Source organism: Puntigrus tetrazona, unplaced genomic scaffold, assembly GCF_018831695.1.
Source record: "Puntigrus tetrazona isolate hp1 unplaced genomic scaffold, ASM1883169v1 S000001170, whole genome shotgun sequence".
Lineage (NCBI taxonomy): Eukaryota > Metazoa > Chordata > Actinopteri > Cypriniformes > Cyprinidae > Puntigrus > Puntigrus tetrazona.
In genome coordinates, this window is record NW_025048756.1 from 870,433 (window position 1) to 890,437 (window position 20,005).

General features: G+C 39.3%; 1 protein-coding gene across 3 annotated transcripts in view; it reads left to right on the plus strand.

Moving 5' to 3' along the window:
• plpp4 (phospholipid phosphatase 4) overlaps positions 1-20,005 on the plus strand; it is a 148,955-nt gene that overhangs the window by 112,654 nt on the left and 16,296 nt on the right. For 2 of the 3 annotated variants that reach the window (XM_043234590.1, XM_043234592.1), the window contains exons 5-6: positions 220-344; positions 16,286-16,456. In XM_043234590.1, coding sequence (XP_043090525.1) covers positions 220-344; positions 16,286-16,456 — 296 coding nt within the window. The remainder of the gene's footprint in view (positions 1-219; positions 345-16,285; positions 16,457-20,005) is intronic. The other variant, XM_043234591.1, reaches the window with a different exon arrangement.

Consider the following 20,005-nt stretch of genomic DNA (forward strand, 5'->3'; position numbering starts at 1 on the left):
ATTTTCTCCCCAATTTTTAATTGTTTTAGATAAGTTTTTTTCACAACCGCTTTTGCTCATGATTTTCAAGGGTGCCAATATTAGTGGAGGGCACTGTTTACACAAGTATAAATAAGTATCCAAACTGTATATAAAAAAAACCATTACGTCTGTTCTGTTATTTGTAATCATTATTTATAATATAATAATTATTTGTAATGGTTTTGATCTTGATCACAGACCAAGGCCAGACTACTTTCACCGCTGTTTCCCTGATGGACAGATGAACGCAAAGATGCTGTGTACTGGAGAACCAGACCTGGTGTCTGAGGGTCGGAAAAGTTTTCCCAGCAGCCATTCTTCCTGTAAGTGCAAGTGTGTATACTTAACAACTAACATTTCAACATGTACTTTTTTTCCAAGATAAAACACACACATTACTTGTTCTGCCCCAATTATATTTAATTTATAATTTATTTGGCAAAACTTTCAAACCTGAGCAGCTGTTGTTTATTATAACTCATGTGCGATTACAAACAAGCAACACTGATGCTACTGAATTTGTCACATATGAATCATGTCAAAAGAACACTCACCTAACTGTGCATGAAAGGCAGCTTTGCCACCATTTAGACCTTAATCATGGACAGGGCAAAGAAATGATTTTGAAAAAAGCCACAAGGCAGTTTACTGTGTCCAACATGTGTTCAGAGAGTGTACAGAGTATTGCCTTGTCTGAATATCTGCACCATGGAATTCAGTTCAAAAGGAGCTGGATGTGTGAGCAGAACCAGAGTGGATTGCCTCTTGGGAGGCAAGCAGATCAACTTCTGCCAGAATTAACTAAACCATCTTGGGATGGAGTCTCAAGTATCTAGGCTTTCATTATGCAGAATGTGTTGCCCCTTAGGGAAACAAAATCTTTGGCTCTGAGCCACCACTTTATTTGTGCTCATGTACAAAAATCCAACTTGTGTCATGTTTGACACGGCTACCATTAGACTCATTAGAACATTCTCTTAAACTCTTTGGCAGTGGTGGCCTGTCCTTGCTTCATCTTGAACATTGGACAGATGTGTCTGCATGGTAACTGCAAACTTAGCTCATGGTGTGGTGGGTAAATATTGCATTAGTTTTATAGTCAACCACAGAAATTGAAAAACAACCCATGGCAACAGTGAAAAAAGTAACCCAGTTTCACTGAGAAACTGTGGAAGTGCGCTGTCATAAGGAAAAAAAAAAACATAAAGTAAGCAATTATACATTATTTATCATGTGATCTGCCACAGAAGTCAGCAACATTATGCACAGGCAATATGAAATATAAAGATGAGGATTTTATTATACAAACCCTCGTGTTTTGCTTGTATATAGAGTTGTCATTAAGTTCTGATATACAAACCGGATTCCAAAAAAGTTGGGACACTATACAAATCGTGAATAAAAACTGAATGCAATGATGTGTAGGTGCCAACTTCTAATATTTTATTCAGAATAGAACATAACTCACGGAACAAAAGTTTAAACTGAGAAAATGTACCATTTTAAGGGAAAAATATGTTGATTCAGAATTTCATGGTGTCAACAAATCCCAAAAAAGTTGGGACAAGGACATTTTCACCACTGTGTGGCATCTCCCTTCTTTTACAACACTCAACAGACGTCTGGGGACAGAGGAGACCAGTTTCTCAAGTTTAGAAATAGGAATGCTGTCCCATTCTTGTCTAATACAGGCCTCTAACTGTTCAATCGTCTTGGGCCTTCTTTGTCGCACCTTCCTCTTTATGATGCGCCAAATGTTCCCTATAGGTGAAAGATCTGGACTGCAGACTGGCCATTTCAGTACCCGGATCCTTCTCCTACGCAGCCATGATGCTGTGATTGATGCAGAATGTGGTCTGGCATTATCTTGTTGAAAAATGCAGGGTCTTCCCTGAAAAAGATGACGTCTGGATGGGAGCATATGTTGTTCTAGAACCTGAATATATTTTTCTGCATTGATGGTGCCTTTCCAGACATGCAAGCTGCCCATGCCACACGCACTCATGCAACCCCATACCATCAGAGATGCAGGCTTCTGAACCGAGCGTTGATAACAACTTGGGTTGTCCTTGTCCTCTTTGGTCCGGATGACATGGCGTCCCAGATTTCCAAAAAGAACTTCGAATCGTGACTCGTCTGACCACAGAACAGTCTTCCATTTCGCCACACTCCATTTTAAATGATCCCTGGCCCAGTGTAAACACCTGAGCTTGTGGATCTTGCTTAGAAATGGCTTCTTCTTTGCACTGTAGAGTTTCAGCTGGCAACGGCGGATGGTACGGTGGATTGTGTTCACTGACAATGGTTTCTGGAAGTATTCCTGAGCCCATTCTGTGATTTCCTTTACAGTAGCATTCCTGTTTGTGGTGCAGTGTCGTTTAAGGGCCCGGAGATCACGGGCATCCAGTATGGTTTTACGGCCTTGACCCTTTCTCACAGAGATTGTTCCAGATTCTCTGAATCTTTGGATGATGTTATGCACAGTTGATGATGATAGATGCAAAGTCTTTGCAATTTTTCGCTGGGTAACACCTTTCTGATATTGCTCCACTATCTTTCTGCGCAACATTGTGGGAATTGGTGATCCTCTACCCATCTTGGCTTCTGAGAGACACTGCCACTCTGAGAAGCTCTTTTTATACCCAATCATGTTGCCAATTGACCTAATTAGTGTTAATTGGTCTTCCAGCTCCTCGTTATGCTTAAATTTACTTTTTCCAACCTCTTATTGCTACTTGTCCCAACTTTTTTGGGATTTGTTGACACCATGAAATTCTGAATCAATATATTTTTCCCTTAAAATGGTACATTTTCTCAGTTTAAACTTTTGTTTTGTGATTTATGTTCTATTCTGAATAAAATATTAGAAGTTGGCACCTACACATCATTGCATTCAGTTTTTATTCACGATTTGTATAGTGTCCCAACTTTTTTGGAATCCGGTTTGTATTATTGGGTTAACAAAGAGTAAAATATGCAGAGCGGGGGTGCAAGGACTGCAATGAAAACCGATGATCTAGAGCAATTTAATTCTGATATGACTGTTCAGACTGTAGTCTGACAACATCGACAGGGAAGAGACAGACAACACAGATGGAGTATTCAAGTATTCAAAACCCCAAGAACCGAGACTGGGAAAGTGAGATCATTAAGGACAGGGTGACTGATCATAAACAGGGTCATGGATAACAAATGGATAAACACACATGAGAAAACAAAAAAAGATAACAGATTATAAATAGTCTCTATGGCAGTAAGGGACTGGACAGACAGGTGGTTCAACATTAGACTCACTGGGGGAATTGAGAGAAATAGTATGTTGGTTAACCTAGACCACATAAACGGACTGTTTACCACAAGTACAGACACTGGTTCAGCCCGGGATGAGAGATCAGAAATCTTTCTTATCAAGTTCAGGGTCGGACAATAGTTCAAGAGTTTACAGGTGGACTCCTTGGCCGGGACAGAACAAGAAATTAGATCATTGATGGCTTCCATTGCATCAGAGTATAGATCAGCGGCTCATAGGCAGTGGCTCATAGACATAGGCAGAACAAGGATTCTCAGATAGCCTCCTTAGCTGTGACAGGATAGAACGAGAGTTCACAGATGGCCTCCATAGCTATGAAAGGACAGGACAAGGACTAGGGAATGAGCACCACTGAAGCCTCTGGAGGTTTTGCTGCAAGTGACATCACCTTTGTAGGTTCCACAGTAGAATCAAAGCACAGAGAGAGTTCCGTAATGGTCTCCTTAACCGCAACATTACAGACTGACAGGGTCTTGCTGGGTGCCATCAACATGTGATGAGCCGCAGTTGCTATCGCCTTGGGAAACACAGCAATATCTGCCACTTCCCCGAAAGGTTCCATCGTGGCTGCCTCCATTACCAACTGTTGGTGGGGATGTATGCAGCCCAAACACGACATAATGCAATCCCCAACATGGAGAGCACTTCAACAACATAACGTGACATGTCTCTGGTAGATCAACAGTGAATGTGACTCTGGCAAATCAAGGGTGACTTGACATGACTCTGGAAGATCAGCTGTTAGTGATTCTGACATATCAGCGGTGATGTGATGGGACTTTGGCAGATCAACTGTGTTGTGACATGGCTCTGGAAAATCAGATGAGACATGACTGGACTCATGATGATCAGCATTGACCTGGTTTGGCTCATAATAATCAACTGTGACTTGACTCGGCTTGTGAAGATCGTCTGTGACTTAATTTGATTCATGAAGATCAGAAAGGAATTTCCTTGGTTCAGAAATGAGTGCTGCTATATGATAGAGTGTTTGTGGTGGCAGCCATCTTGTGATCAGACACTGATGTTACCGCCATTCCATGTGCTCACTCTGTAGCAGTCTTTATACGCGGTGTTGCATTCCTTCACAACACCTACAGTAAATGCCTAGCCAGCCATCAACAAAGCATAATCAATTTGCAATCAAATCTTCCCTTGGGTAACCTTAATTTTATGGGTTTGTAACCGTCTAAGAGACTGTTAGCATGTTTGCCCTGTAATTCCTCTTTTCCTGTCATTCCTGCCAAGGGGGCACTGTTTTTAGGTATCTAGGAATATAGTGTTGAGGTAAACAACAGGTTTTCCCATTTTTGTAAGTTTGCCTTGTTTATTTGAGTAGTACCTTTGTATTGTGAACACAAACCAGTATCAGACGCAACACTATATCAAGAAGAGGAGACCACACAGAGTACTGTATTCTTTTGTTAGATAAGGATTTATAATCAATACAGCACGCATAGTTCACTTCATTGAATAGCATGGCATGACATAAGCATGGCATTATGTAGTGTAGGGAGCAAAATCAAAAACCTGTAATGCACTAAGATTAATCTTAGGCATATCCAAAGGATCAAAAATACATCAAAAAGAGAGCAAACACCACCCTTGTTTTTTGTCATCTCTCCCAGTTGTTTTACAACAACCTTCCTGCTTCCCCTCCTTCTGCCCAAAAGACTTGACTTAAAGTTCATTAAGAATAAGGCTTTATATGTCATGTGCCTTGTGAACCTATTGTTCTTCACTTTCAAGTTTGGTTTCATTTGAAAGGTCTCGGTGCGATTGGTAAATTGCCCAGATGTGTTGTGAGTCTGTTCTGGCCAAACAGGTCTTTAAGTGACCCAGACTCCTAACGAACGATAAATGGACATAAACAATAAATTCTTCAGGAAAGGGAGACCCTTACAATAGCATTTAGTTAGATTATAGTCAGAGATAAAATATGTATTAGTAAGACATTTGAATGTACATGAAATATATAGATTTTTTGCAGCGATGAGATGGGAAAAATTTAAATTGCATCTCAGTGACACGCTTCTCTGATGGCAGAATGTCTGAGCTTGCAGATTATACAACTTTGTTTTCATTTCTATTTTATATTAGTTTTATATTTGTAATGTATTTAACATATTGTGACGAACATCCCGAGCAACTATCAGTGTTGCCCTGGAAACAGACGAGGAGCACCTGGACACACCCATCGTCAGTTGATCGGTTGCAGCTGCTCCTCATTTCCCTCTGGCTATAAAACACCATGAGGCACTGCAGAGAGATGAGAATGGACTCCAGACAAGCTTATCTGAGCTCTCCTTGCCGTGTGTTTCTTCACCCTGCCACACTGGTGTAGAATGTGGGAAAGAGTGTGAAGAAAACATTGGGAAGTGATCTCTTCTTCACCCCAAACTTTTTTTTTCACCCCAGTTCCCCGGTTGGTATAGCTCTCCACCCCCACCATGAAAGAACTGCTACAGTGGCTCACCGAGGTCAGCATCCACCAGCAGCAAATCGTCGAGCATCTGGCCATTTGACAGGGCAAGACGGAGCAGGAGCTCGCTGCCCTTCGGATCGCCAATGCCCAACACGTTCCACTGCCTGACCCCCGTGCCCCAGCCACTCGGCTTTTGCCCAAAATGGCACCCAGATGATTGGGTACGAGTGCTGGTTCCCCTCTTAACGGGCGATGCCCAACATGTGTATTTCTCCCTTCTCTGCGAGGCCACTGAAAACTACACAGATTCCTGGATTCCAGCAGCACCGTAATTCTCGTTCGGGCCAGTTTTTCCACAACCCGAGAGCAAGGAGTTCATCCCCATAACCTGCGTGCACGGTGACACAGGGCAAGTACCCGCAAGGCGTGCCAAACGGTCTGCAACGTTGAGCACCTGTAAAATATCTGCCAGTACCAGCACTTCCCAATTTGTGACCGCTTCCTCTGGCCCGGCCTGGAGGCCGAAGTAAAAATATGTTGTCAAGCCTGTCCTACTCCTCCCCCCAAGCCCGCTGATTCTGCTGCCCATCATAGAGATGCCCTTCGTGCGCAATCGGGATGGACCTCAAGGGGCCGTTGCCGAAGTCTGCCCAGGTGGTTACTATAAGTGTTTCATACTTAACTTCTCCTGTCTAGCTGCCTCCCTGACAGATCTGACCAGGAAGGGGCAGTCGGAAAAGGTGAACTGGACACCCACACTTTCAGGACTATCAGAGCAGCGCTGGTGTCGGAGCTGGTCCTGCGAACCCCGGACTTTAGCTGCCCCTTCCTGCTACACATGGATGCTTCCAACACGGAAGATCCAGGAGGGAGAGGAGCATCCGGTGCTTTACATCAGCCAAAAGCCAAAAAGAAACTATGTTGCGGTAGAAATGGAGGCCCTGGCTGTCAAGTGGGCAATCCTAGGGCTGCGTTATTACCTCCTCGGCCAAAAGTTCACTCTCGTCACCAATCCCACCCCGCTGCAGTGGATGCAAAAGGAGCACCATGCCAGGGTGACCAGATGGTTTCTTGCGCTACACTTCGTTGTGCTTCACTGAACTGGAGCGGCGAAAGGCAATGCTGACAGCCTCTCTCGGATCTGAACAGCTTTCACAGATCTGTCAGGGAGGGTGACAAGTGTCCTGAGGAACCATCAGCATCACCCTGAAAACAAATGAGAAGCATCTGGACATACCCATCGCCGGCTGATTGGTCGCAGCTGCTGCTCATTTCCCTCTGGCTATAAAACACCACGAGGCACTCCATAGGGATGAGCATGGACTCCAGACAAGCTAACAGTAACATCTCTGGTGACAACCTGTTACCATTTTGGACACTTACCATCACCAGTATTCATTCTGTTTATTAAATAAATCCACCCTCCGGAGTATTTATTTGAGCTCTCTTTGCCGTGTGTTTGTTCACCCTGCCACAATAAATGTAATAAAACTATTTAATAAATCTTATTATAAGCAAGTACCTCAGCTGCCAAAGGTCTAGACCACGAAGAAGTCTTCTGTGACCTGTCTTGTGATTGATTAAATGCTTATGAAAGACTTAACTTAATTTACCTAACCTGACGATAAACAAAATAAGATAGAAGGTGCAGGAGATTTTAGCTCCATAAAACAATAGACAATGAAAACTCTGTATAGACAAAAAGAGGAAGACAGTCTGATGAGGTAGGATTGGCATATTGTTTCATGGAACACTTTTGTTTATTGCCCAGTATGCAAATTGCTTATTTTTTTTATTCTGCTTATTCTGGGATTTCTTGTATTGTGTATGGATTCAGGATGTTTGCTATTAATTTGTATAGTTTGTTGCAAGGGCCTCATTCCTTAATGATAAAGCCTGCTGGGTAACATGGGGCCTTCAGTGTTGTTATCCATACTGGATGAAGCCCATAGAACAGGGGTGTCAAACTCAATTCCTGGAGGGCCGGAGCCCTGCAGAGTTTAGATGCAACCCTAATTAAACACACCTGGTCCAGCTAATCAAGTACTGCAGACATAGTATATGTGATTTAGCAGGGTTGAATCTAAACTCTGCAGGGCTCCGGCCCTCCAGGAATTGAGTTTGACACCCCTGCCATAGAATATAGGAGCTACTAAAGTATCTACCTGTGAGAATTCCTATTTGTGGCGTTTCATAACAATTTTATGTATTTACAAGGATTGGACAATGAAACAATGTCCAATTTAGTGTTGTAGGATTCATGGTTAAATTTGATCAGCCTGGTGGCCGGTCATCATTGATTGCACAATGCACCAGTAAGAGCACAGTTTTGCTTAAAATATTGCAATGCACACTATGTTATGGGTGACATATCAGAGTTCAAAAGAGGACAACTTGTTGGTGCACATCTTGCTGGCACATCTGTGGTCCAGAGAGCAAGTCTTTGGGATGTATCAAGAGCCACAGTATCCATGGTAATATCAGAATACCACCAATAAAGACAAACCACATCCAACAGGAATAACTGTGGAAGCAAGAGGAAGCTGTTTGAAAAGGATGTTAACCCGAATTGTATCTAAAAAAAACATGTGACCACAGCTGCCCAACTCACTGCAGAATTAAATATGCACCTCAACTGTCCTATTTTCACCAAAATTGCCTGCTGGGAGCTCCACAGGGTCAATATACATGGCTGGGCTGCTATAGCCAAACCTTTGGTGCCAATGCCAAACGTCTGTTTCAGTGGTGCCAGCAGCGAAAATCTTGGGCTGTGGACAATCTGAAACATGTATTAATCGACAATTTAAGACATTAACTTAACTTAATGATAAACAATGTTTAACTTTCCAGGTTTATAGCAATATGGGCAATTGCATAGACCTAAACAAGATTTGTATTCAATTTACCAGTTTAGCCTAAATCTGGAGGTTTATACTTGGGAATTTTCCTGCTCTTGTAGAGTATAATTTGGGCATGATTTCTATAACATGAATATGATACATTTAACCAAGAATTGATTGCAAGAAACTGTTCCAGTTATTCAAAATGCATAAATTTATGTGATCAACACATGATAGTTAAATTTGTGGGTTACATATGCAATTATGTAAGTGATTTAAACCCTGTTAAGATGAATTTGTACATGTGTATGCATGGAAAAGGCAGTTTCTGTGCCGTACGAGCAGAGGTTAAAAGGGAATTTCTGGTCTGTTTATTGTCCTGGATGGAGGAAAGGAGATCCATCCAACCTAGTCTTTAATTATTGTACTTGTGATGTTCATGATGTGCTGTGTCTTTGACCATTAATCTTGGTTACTTGCACCAAAATTGACAATCTTCTTCCTGAGTTGGGATTAACAATAACATTTCTTTTGTGTTAATGTTGCAAGCTGTCCTGTGGCCGAGTCTGTTGGGTCTGCTTGCCTGTTGAACAGTCAAGAACAGTCACAGAGTTGTAAAGACACATTATTTTAGCTTTGTGCTTAGGGTAATTCGGCCCAGTGTGTGGTCCTTAGCACCTTGGAGAAGGTTTTCATCCATGACATCCCTGTACTTGGCCGCATTCATCTTTCCCCCCACAGTATGATGCTGCCACCACCATGCTTCACTGTTGGGACTGTACTGGACAGGGTATGAGCAGTGCCTGGTTTTCTTCCCACATACTGCTTAGAACTTTTTGGCCTTAATTCTATCTTGGTCTCATAAGATCAGAGAATTTAATGTAATGCATAATTTTTATCATTCTTTTATCATTATTATTTAGTTTTTATTCAGTACATTATCAGCCTTTATACAGGAAATGTTCACCAAAGATCAAAATCACTTCAATACCAGTAAACATTTACCCATCTATTATGAAAAATATTCCTAAATAAATACAACCTTACGTGAAGTTTATTCACACCTGTTCTTGGATGCACCAACAACTGCACCAAGACCCAGCTGAAGAGATGGTTTCGCTCCAGTTGCAAACAATCTTGTATGATTGAATGGATGAACCAGTGAACTGTAACCTTAGCACAAGTTACCCCCAAGAGTACATATTTTGGGTGTCTTTCTTATCAGATCTGAAGGAAAAAAAGCAATATAAATGTATGTCACTGAGAGAGAGATTTCGATATGATTAGACGGCTTATTACTTCATACTACACCTAATTCATATTTGCCATTTAAGCATTCATTCTAGCCATTAACCCAGCGATAATCCTAGTCCTCAAAACCCCTCTGCTTCATATGTTCTTTGCGAAGTGGACGACATCAGTAATTCTGCCATGATTCCTGGTCCAAAGTGCATTGAAATGTGTGAGTAGTTTAAATCATATTTATTTGTTTAAATTAATGTTTTGAAGTGAAGTAAACTTTAACAGATTTCCCCTGCTCAGGGAGTAGGGAGCAATGAACATTTTGTAGGGTCCATGTCAGTTGGAACACAGCTCATACACGGAGCTCTCTTCTAATGAGCTAATTATCTGAGTCAGGTATGTTAAGAACAAAGAGAGACATACAAGATATGCAGAGCGATGGGGCCCGAGGACTGGAATTAAGAACTGCTGCATTACACTATGTTAGGGTGACCATAAGAGCCATTTTCAAAGGACGTGTCCTGGCAAGCATTTCTATCATGCCTAAAATATCTAGGTTTTGGCTCTGTTTGCGTGCCGATCAGTGTATGATGTTGGTTTCTTATGTTTTTTTTTTGTTTTTTGTTTTTTAACACTCTCAAGGTAGTTTGAATCAAAGCAATACAGAAATCCTGGATAGGACACATCCTGGGAAAATAGCTTTTATGGTCATCCTACACTGTATTGATCATGTTAAGGGGATAAGAATACGTTTGTTACGCTGATTTCCATTCAAAAATTCTTCAGTAACCTTAATTTTGAGCCTGCAAGAAAAAAAAACTCCATTCTTTGATGATCAGATGACCTAATTAGTATACTGTTTATTCTTGCAGGAATTCACATATTGCTGCATTAATATTTATGAATTTTTATGGATATTATTGCAATTTTATAACTTTTTAAATCTGATGGGAGAACCAAGATATCTTAATTAGCTACATTGACAGTGATGATGGGCAAAACAGCTGCCCACTGAAAAGGCTCAGAACCTCATCTACACAAACCCTGTTGTTATTTTATTTTATTTTATTTATTTATTTACATTTAATGAGCACTCTAGAGGCCTCATTTATAAAATGTTGTGCAGAAACCATCCTAAGTTTGATCTTAACGATCATTTCTTGAATATGCGTATGTGTGATTCATAGTCTGAACTTACAAACAGAAAACTTGCGTACACCTCCCTTTCAGGTGTAAAATCTATGAACTGCAGATGATCTTGAACTTTTGTGCAAACAAATGGTTTTAGATTTCTTTGTAAATTACTCATTAATGTCATTAACACAATAAAAGTAATACAAATGTATGCTTACACATATGGATGTTTTTGTTATGTGGTTTTGTTTTAGAATTGCAGTATTAAAAATAAAATTATTTGTTCAAAAATTAACAAATAAATAACATCCAAACCAGGGGCTTCATTTATAAAATGTTGCTCAGAAACCATCCTAATTTTTTCCTTATGATCATTTCTCGAATAATGATCTTCAACTTGTGTGCTAATAAATGGTTTCAGCGTCTTGTAAACAACTCCTAATTAAGGTCATTAACTTAAAAATATCACCAATCATCATACAGCAGCGAGCAGTAGGAACAGCTTACATTTTCAAAAACTTGAAATACTTCAACAATAAAAAGTGCTTATGTCTGCTCAGACCCTGACGTGACGCTAAGCAATTTTCCACGTCAAAGACAGTTTTTATAAACATTAATGCTGTCATGGGTTAAGCGTACACACACACATTATACTATTAAATCTGAACATACGCATACTTTGTAAATGAGGCCCCAGCTTCTTATAATTATTTACCTGAAAGTAAGACCTTATTTTGCTGGTTCAGGTGTGTTTAATTAGAGCTGGAGCAGGTTTGGACACCATCTCTCCAGATCTACAGCGATATTTAGTTGTCCCAAATGAAGGATTGGCATCTTGAGACAGTAGTAGCTTCTAAACTGTGGTCCTATGTCATACAGTGAGAGAGGTTCAAAGATGGTTGTTGTCAAGGTCTTATGCACATAGATACTCACTTTCAGTATGATCATCTCACAGTGTGTTTGCTGCTACATCCATGTTTACTAACCTGTCGATAAAATTGCAATATAAAAGGGTGTGTTGATCAGCGTGACATGGCGCTAAAATTTAAAACTGCTTACATAAAACTCTTAAATTCATAAAACTACTATAAATTAAACTCTGCCAAACTATGCTTCATTATGATTTTTTTGTTTACCACTAGTGCATGCTAATGTACTATTTATCAATAGTAATTTTACTGCTACGCCACATGAAGTCGAACAAGGCTTTTGTCGAGTATTATCTGTGTAACCTGCTGTTGTGTTTGTTCATACTAAGTCAAGTCTTTTCATGTTAAGTCTGTTTATGGTCAAGTTTGTTTTAACTTAGGTTTGTATAAAGTCAAGTGTTCATTTGTTTGGATTTTGTATTTCACACAGTTTAATAAACTGCACATGGGTTTTTACAACTTGCTGTTAAGTGGACCATTTGTTACAGAAACATGCATGTGTTACAGAAACATAATAATATCAAATTAATATAAAAATTCAAATAAAAGCTACACTAAATAAATTTATTTTAATACAAGATGTACAAAATACAATATGTTATATTTTGCTTCCCTTGTTTAAAAACAATTCATAGTTCCATAGGAATTTCATAGTTTTGGAGCTACAGAAGAAAAAGACCTAGTACTTAATAATCTTAAACAGGTTAATGCAATACTTTAACCAGTATCAGAAGAGCAAAGGTCACACACTGGAATATAGGGGGTTAAAAACGGTCTGTAAGGTAGTTTTCAAAGTTTCACCATCCAGTACATGAACCATAACTCATTCAAAAACAGCCATAAACCTTGAGGTTGTGATTGATGAACAGCTGACTTTCTCAGACAACATTGCTAAAACTGCTCAGTCCTGCCTATGTGCTTTATTTAACATTAAGAAGATTGGTCCCTTTCTTTTGAAACATGCTTCACACAGATCTTGTTCTGTCCAGGCTGGACTCTTGGCAGGTCTTCCAGCCAGTTCTGTCAAATCTTTACAATTAATCCAAAACACAGCAGCAAGATTCATTTTTAAAGAGACAAATATAACGCATGTCATGCCTATGTTTATTAATTTGTAATGGCTACTAAAAGCAATTTGCATTAAAAAAAGGTATTGATTTTTTCCTACGAAACCGTATAGAATTCCCCTATTGACACGATCCAAGAAGCTCAGTTCTTAGCCATTTTTAAGAATCAGCTAAAAACACATATCTTCCTTTTTTTCTTTATTTGACCCTTTAACTCTTGTGATCTCTATTTTAATTCTATTTTTTTAAACTTGCATTATTTTATTTACTTGTTTTCTTAAACACACATACATATATAATTTATGTGTGTGCGCACATATATATAAAACTAGCTTCTCTATTCTTTTTCTATTCTGTTGATTCCTTGCTATGTGTACTACGTTAAGCTAATTGAGACTTGTTATAGCACTTGCATATGATTGCTCTTTTGTTGATTTTGATTGCGTCCATTGTATTCATTTTTACTCAAATGTTTACTCGAAGTTGCTTTGGGTAAAAGTGTTTGCGAAATATAATGTATACAAGTAATTAAAACAGAAGGATCTACTGTGTCAAAAGCAGCACTAAGATCAAGAAGCATTAAAATTGCAAGACTGCCAGAATCAAGATGCAATTAGCATATCATTAATGACCTTGGCCAATACTGTTTCAACACTATGGAATTTATGGAAGCCAGACTGCAAAGGCTCAAAAAGACTGTTTCCCGGTAAATGAGAAATTAAGTAGCAACAGCTTACTCCAGAGTTGTAGCAAAAATGGAAGATTGGAAATGGAACCAAATATATTACGGTTTCATAATGAAAGTAGGCACGGCTATTTTAAAAGCAGCTGGCACAATACCAGTGCAAAAAGAATAATTTATAACATTGAAGACAACAGGACACAAAAAAACGAGCTAGTGGATATGGAATCAAGTAAGTGACTGCTTTTAATCGAGAAACCTTCTTTAAAGAGAATATGAATCAAGTGTGCATGAATTTGAAAAAGTAATACCAGTCTAAAATTGATTATTTACCAAAGAAGAACATGATAAAGCAAAGGCACACTTTCATATGAAGGGAAAAGGAGAGGCATGATCAAACTCCAGGTAAAATTCACACCTGTAATCTGAAAGCGTTGTTAGCACCACATTTTACCTGGGATTATGAAACCCTGCTCCGGAGTAGAGTTACCACTGCATTTGTGCTGTTAACCCTGCATTTTGGTGCTAAGGTTGTTCAGTCTGAAACGGAGCCGTTTGCTTTTTGCCAATCAGAAATGGAGCAGCAAAGGCTCATGCCACGTCAGTAACACAAATCCAGAATAACCCAGAGTTAACAGTTTCAAGTGTGAAAAGGCATAGAGACACTAACAACATAACACCAAAACATGACACACCTGAGAATTGACCCATATATGGACAAATATAACACCCAGCTCTACCAACCATTGAAACAAAAGAACTATAAGATGGCTTAAAAATAGCACTCTAGACAAAAAGTAACAAACACATGACAGAGGAAGATAGGCTAAGATCATAACACTGCTGCCACTGAGATTTAATGCACAAATAATGTACATATGCACACTCAATGAATGAGGTCAGTGTAAATGTGAAATTCTTGATTAGCAAAACAAATGTTGTATCTTCTGCCACTGTAACTGAAAGTTTGCATAATGAGTATTTGTAGTAATTCATTAAATTAATTTAATTCATTAAATGCATTGGTAATGTAATATAAAGTGGAAATTGTAGGGAGAAAAAGTCTTGGGTCCCACTTTATATTAAGTGTCCCTAATACATAAATGTACTTACTAGTACTTACGCCGTGTATGTACATGGGTGTAATTCTCGGGGGGACAGAGAGGACATGCCTTAAATACCTAAAGTAATTGTGAAAGTAGAAAAAAATATATAAACACAAAAAATGAACATTTGAATGAAATAAATGAAACTGTTAAAAACAGTTGAGTTCCCCCTCCCCTTCCTCACAGTGGTTTGGCCCACTGCCTGCTTACCCAGTTCAGAAGTATATGACTGCGGCAAGTTCATTAGTAGTTGCTTTCATTCATTCAGTTGAAAAAAGTGCTTTCTCAGCATCTTATTTTGTGCGTTTTTTGTGCTGTGGATAAGCTAAACATTTAGTTTACTAACTCTCCAAGTTCAGTAAAGCTGGCAACAGATTTGCAAATTCGATTTTTGCTATTTTTACATAGAGCAGTTACTATAAATTAATTATTTAATAATTTAATCTTGCTTAAATTTTATTGTATGTTGATGGTTTTGACCAACATAACAAACATTGTATTAAATAGTTTTGAAAAAAACACAGAAAAACATTCAAATACATGACACAGTCTCCATGCTACAATACTGATATAAACAAAGTTTTCCATTGTGTTGACATATCTTTATAAGTACAATTTGACTGTATTATTTGTGTTCCCTTCGAAACTTGCTTATGAGAAATGTTATGTTTATTACCCCCCCTCCTACTATTCAATGAAATTTACGCCCCTGTGATGTAGTATGTAACAACAGTGTAAGTCCACAATGATACATAGTATCAGCTCAAATTTTAGTGAAAGAAATTGTTACCAATGTCCTGAAACAGATTTGTACACATACCATTCTGGTATTAGGCAAACTATATATTATGTGGGACCAAATCTTGTTTCTTTTATGTTACCTCAAGTTGCCAAGGCAACAGGTAGAGCACTTGCAAATCTGATTTTTATTTATGACTTTATAAATCCAGGTTCTGTTCTGTGCATTTGAAAAAGATGAGAACATTTGGGGTATTCTATAGTGATATTTTAGGAGGAGACAGCAGTTCACATAATCTCATAATATCATTTAATATTGGTCCTGTCTAGAAGACAGTTTAGATATCAAAGAGTTTTCTTATGTGATGTTGTTTCCTAAAAGTGCCTGGGAGGTGCCATGTTTACTTAGTTTTGTCGTGGCCGTGACATATTTACTCCCATGAGTTTGTTTATCCCGTTGCTAAAGTCACAGGTTTGTTTCTGTGGGCACAAGAAAAATATTTTGTTCCCTCAACATAATAAGTTGTGGCCACGAGACATGGATGTGGTTCCCTAAACATAGCATTTCAAGGCCACGACATTAGGATGTTGTTACCTCCACAAAAAGATCTCGAGGCCAAGACATAATATCACGTTTCCCCATGTTAGTATGTCGTGGCCACGACAAAACTAGGTGAACCGAACGCGGCACATCCTGTGCAACATAGTTTCCTACTTCATATGGTTTCTTACAGGACTTTGCATTAACTTTTAACATTTTCTGTTTCTGTTTCTTTCACCTTTTGTTTTAGTTGCTTTCTCTGGTCTGGGCTTTACTTCATTCTACTTGGCAGGCAAATTGCAGTGCTTCACAGCTGCCGGACGTGGGCGCAGCTGGCGTCTCTGTGCCATGATCCTGCCCCTCTACAGTGCAATGATGATTGCCCTGTCCCGCACCTGCGACTACAAGCATCACTGGCAAGGTCAGAAGTTTGCGGCAGTTTTTCACAGAAACATGTCAAGTCATAATTAAAGACAAACAGTGACCAGTGCTGGTAAAATGAGTTACAATGAACAATTTGTAACTCATTTTAATGACTTTATTATTTATTTATTTACATATTTCTTTATTTGTTCAATGTAAGCTCTGCGGGGTATGCTATGCAAAAGTAGCTAAGGAGAATAAATGAAAATGAAAATTAATTCTTTAACACTAGTATTTTAATGTTTAATGTTTTAAAGACTATGATTTATTTTGTGATAAATGCTTTAGCAATTATACAATTAAAGTTTACCTGCAATATGCCTATAAGCCATGTCTCAAACATGTTCCACAACACTTCTGGGAAGGAAAATAAAAATAAAAACAATTTAAAAATCTGTGGAAAGTTGAGACAAAAGTCAAACGTTCTGGCAAAATGAGAGTGATTTGTTTCTAGAAAAAAAGTGTTAATAGTTTAGGCAGAACGTATTATAAAATAGCATTGTACTATTTTTGGACAGATTTTTATAGCCTTGTGCTGATAACATCAATGTAATTAACTTCCAAGGATTTAACAGGGTCAAAACCTGTAATGCATTATACTTAAGTATGCATGGTTTGCTGGAGTTGCTACTTCTATTTGACAAAGCATTAGCAATTGTTTGCCAGCTTTAGCATCAACATTACAGCTCACTGACCTGATTTTTCCCTCCACAGATTTATCAATCATGTCTGTATTTCATTCAGAATCACCTTGGTACACAGCCATACTGTCAACATCAATAACTTGACAGAATGGAAATGATTTATCCACTAAAAGTCTGAATCTACAAAGGAGGTATGACATTATATGATGGAAAGAGTGTATAGACACAACATGGCCAAAAATCCACCCTCCTTAATTACTGTTGCTATGTCCAACAAACCATGCAGCTCTCACACTCACGCATGCTCTTTTGTGAGTCTTTGATTTTACGCAAGTGCAACATGTTTCAACATCTTTGTTGACCCTGGAAAAACATTGCAATTAACTAATCAGATTTGAAGAACCAGTTTATAGTTTTTGTGAGGTTTAAGCTTCAGTTTGGTGCTTGTAAATTAGTGCCATTCATAAATCATTTCCTCTGACTGTAGGGATTACTAAGGTAAGGTTAAGTATAAGGTGTATGGATATGGTCAAGGCTATGTTTTTAAAATCACATCTACTAACCTTAGCAAAATGTGCAGGATTAATATGTTGTGACAGATCATTATATTGCTGAATAGTTAAAACAGAACCTGAACGGAATGTCTTTTCTTATTTACTAGTTAAAGCACAAAATAAAAAATAATGGAGTCTCAGGTCCAACAGGAATTGTTGGTGCGTGGAGTGAATAATCAAGTGCTTTCTCCCACTCTCAATACCACGAATGAGGTGGGACCCTTGAGCAAGGCACTAAAACCCCAACTGCTCCTCAGGCATTGCAGCAATATGTGTGTGTGTGTGTGTGTTTCTTTGTTTGTTCATTACTCACTCCTCTGTGTGTATACTCGGGGTTGTAACAATTTGTGTATCGTTTTTCATGGTCATTTTGTTAGTGGACAATTGAGTGAGCAGAGCACACGTGTGTCATTATTTAGTCGTTTGGAATGCACTTGTGAAAGGGAGCAATGTAATTTCCTCATTATCTTCAGCTGGGATGTTCCTGTGACCATGAATTGTACCATACATTATACATGAATTGTTACACCCCTAGTTAAATCCAGAGCTCAAATTTTAAGAATAGGACATCATACTTGGCCACATATCACTTGACTTTCATTTAAACCATGGAAAGACATCAATACACACAATTTTTCAAGTCTATTCAAGTTTATTTCAAATTCTGATAATTTTCTAGTGATCCTGAAGACCTTGCTTAACTTTCTCATGTTCGATAAGAGTTGTTGAGCCAAAACCTGCAGGTCCCTGGCCCATTCAGAATGTCTTCCCGCCCTGATGGAGGGAACCGAGACGTTCTGTTATAAAGACAGATTAGGGTCTTACTGGAAGCCCTGATTCGCTCTTAATAAGAGAAAGCGGCAATGAAATTTGGCATGTGGTTAACTAATCCTAAGCCACTCCTTTTGTATAATAGGTGATAGGTGTAACCACTCATTAGAGTTTGCTGAGGAGCAAAGAACTGGTCCCTAGCACCCAGCAAGGGTTCGAGGTTTTGCCAAGGAAACACAATGTCTCCATTCCGTCCATCAGGGAAAGAGGGTTACATACGTAACCAAGACGTTCCCTATCTGTCAGTTACTACGAGTTATGGTGAGTACATCACTACTGGAGGAGCCAAACTGCTGTTCCTGTGTAACATCCAGCCAGCAGAGGGAGCCCTCGCCCGAGTACTAGCTGGGCTCCCGGCCCCAAGTTCTTCTCTGATCATTTCTTGTTTGGAGGCCTTTATATTCAGAGACTCTCCAACAGGACAATGCGAAGTATTGCCAGTTTACCTGCCTTACCGAGCGTTTATCATTCTACTAATTGCTATCTTGTATATGATCATTGCCTGTCTGCCTGTTTCTCATTTGTTGGATTTGCCCGTCTGTTTTGTCTGCCTGATTGGATTGCTGTTCTGGTTCTAACCTTCTGCTTGCCTACCTGTTTGTGATTGTTGTCTCAACCCTCAATAAACTACCGCAAATGGATTCCAACTCTGCCTCAGCATCCTCGTTACAGAATACTTCACCTACCCGAATCCAGTGAAAGTTTCAAATCTTCAAGCTACGTTCAGCTATTAAGATAAATTGCTCAAGAGTTACCAGGAGCAGTTGACAAAGCTGCAATCAGTTCAAGGTAATCACACCGCTGCTAACTATGCTATCGAGTTCCGCACACTTGCCACTCAGTGGCTAGAACGATATCGCACTCAAGGCAATGTTTCACCGCAGCTTGAACCACGATTTGCAGACGGAACTGGCTTGTAAGGGTGAAGATTTGTCCTCCTCTGATTTTATTACCTTGACAAAAAATCCCCAACCACAAGAACAGTAGAATAAAACTGCAAAGAACCACTCATATCCCTATGCCTTCCCCTTAAAATGACAACCCCTGCAGCTCAGCGTATCACGACTCTCAGAGGGTGAGATAGAGAGGCGTCGGATTAACAGTCTGTGCTTCTACTGTGGAACGGCAGGACATTGTAGCCTTGGATGCCTGCAAAAATCCCGGGTGAATATGCATCATTTTGCTCTCCTTAGTAACAAAACTCTTACTTTACCCATTACTCTTAAAACTGATGAGCTTTCTATCAACCTCACAGCCATGATTGACTCCGGAGCTGCTTTAAACCTGATCGACCAAAGCATCATCTCTAAGTTCCAGATTCCCATGCAACCATGCAATTCCCCAATTCCTTTCAGAGCCATCAATGACTCCTTAATCGGAAGAGGTATCGCCCATGCTAATGCTTACCTTACACATAGAAATTCTACATCAAGAATCCGTATCCCTGTATGTGGTAGATTCCCCCAAGCATCAAGTCATCCTAGGCTACCCCTGGCTATCCGCTCACAACCCCACTAT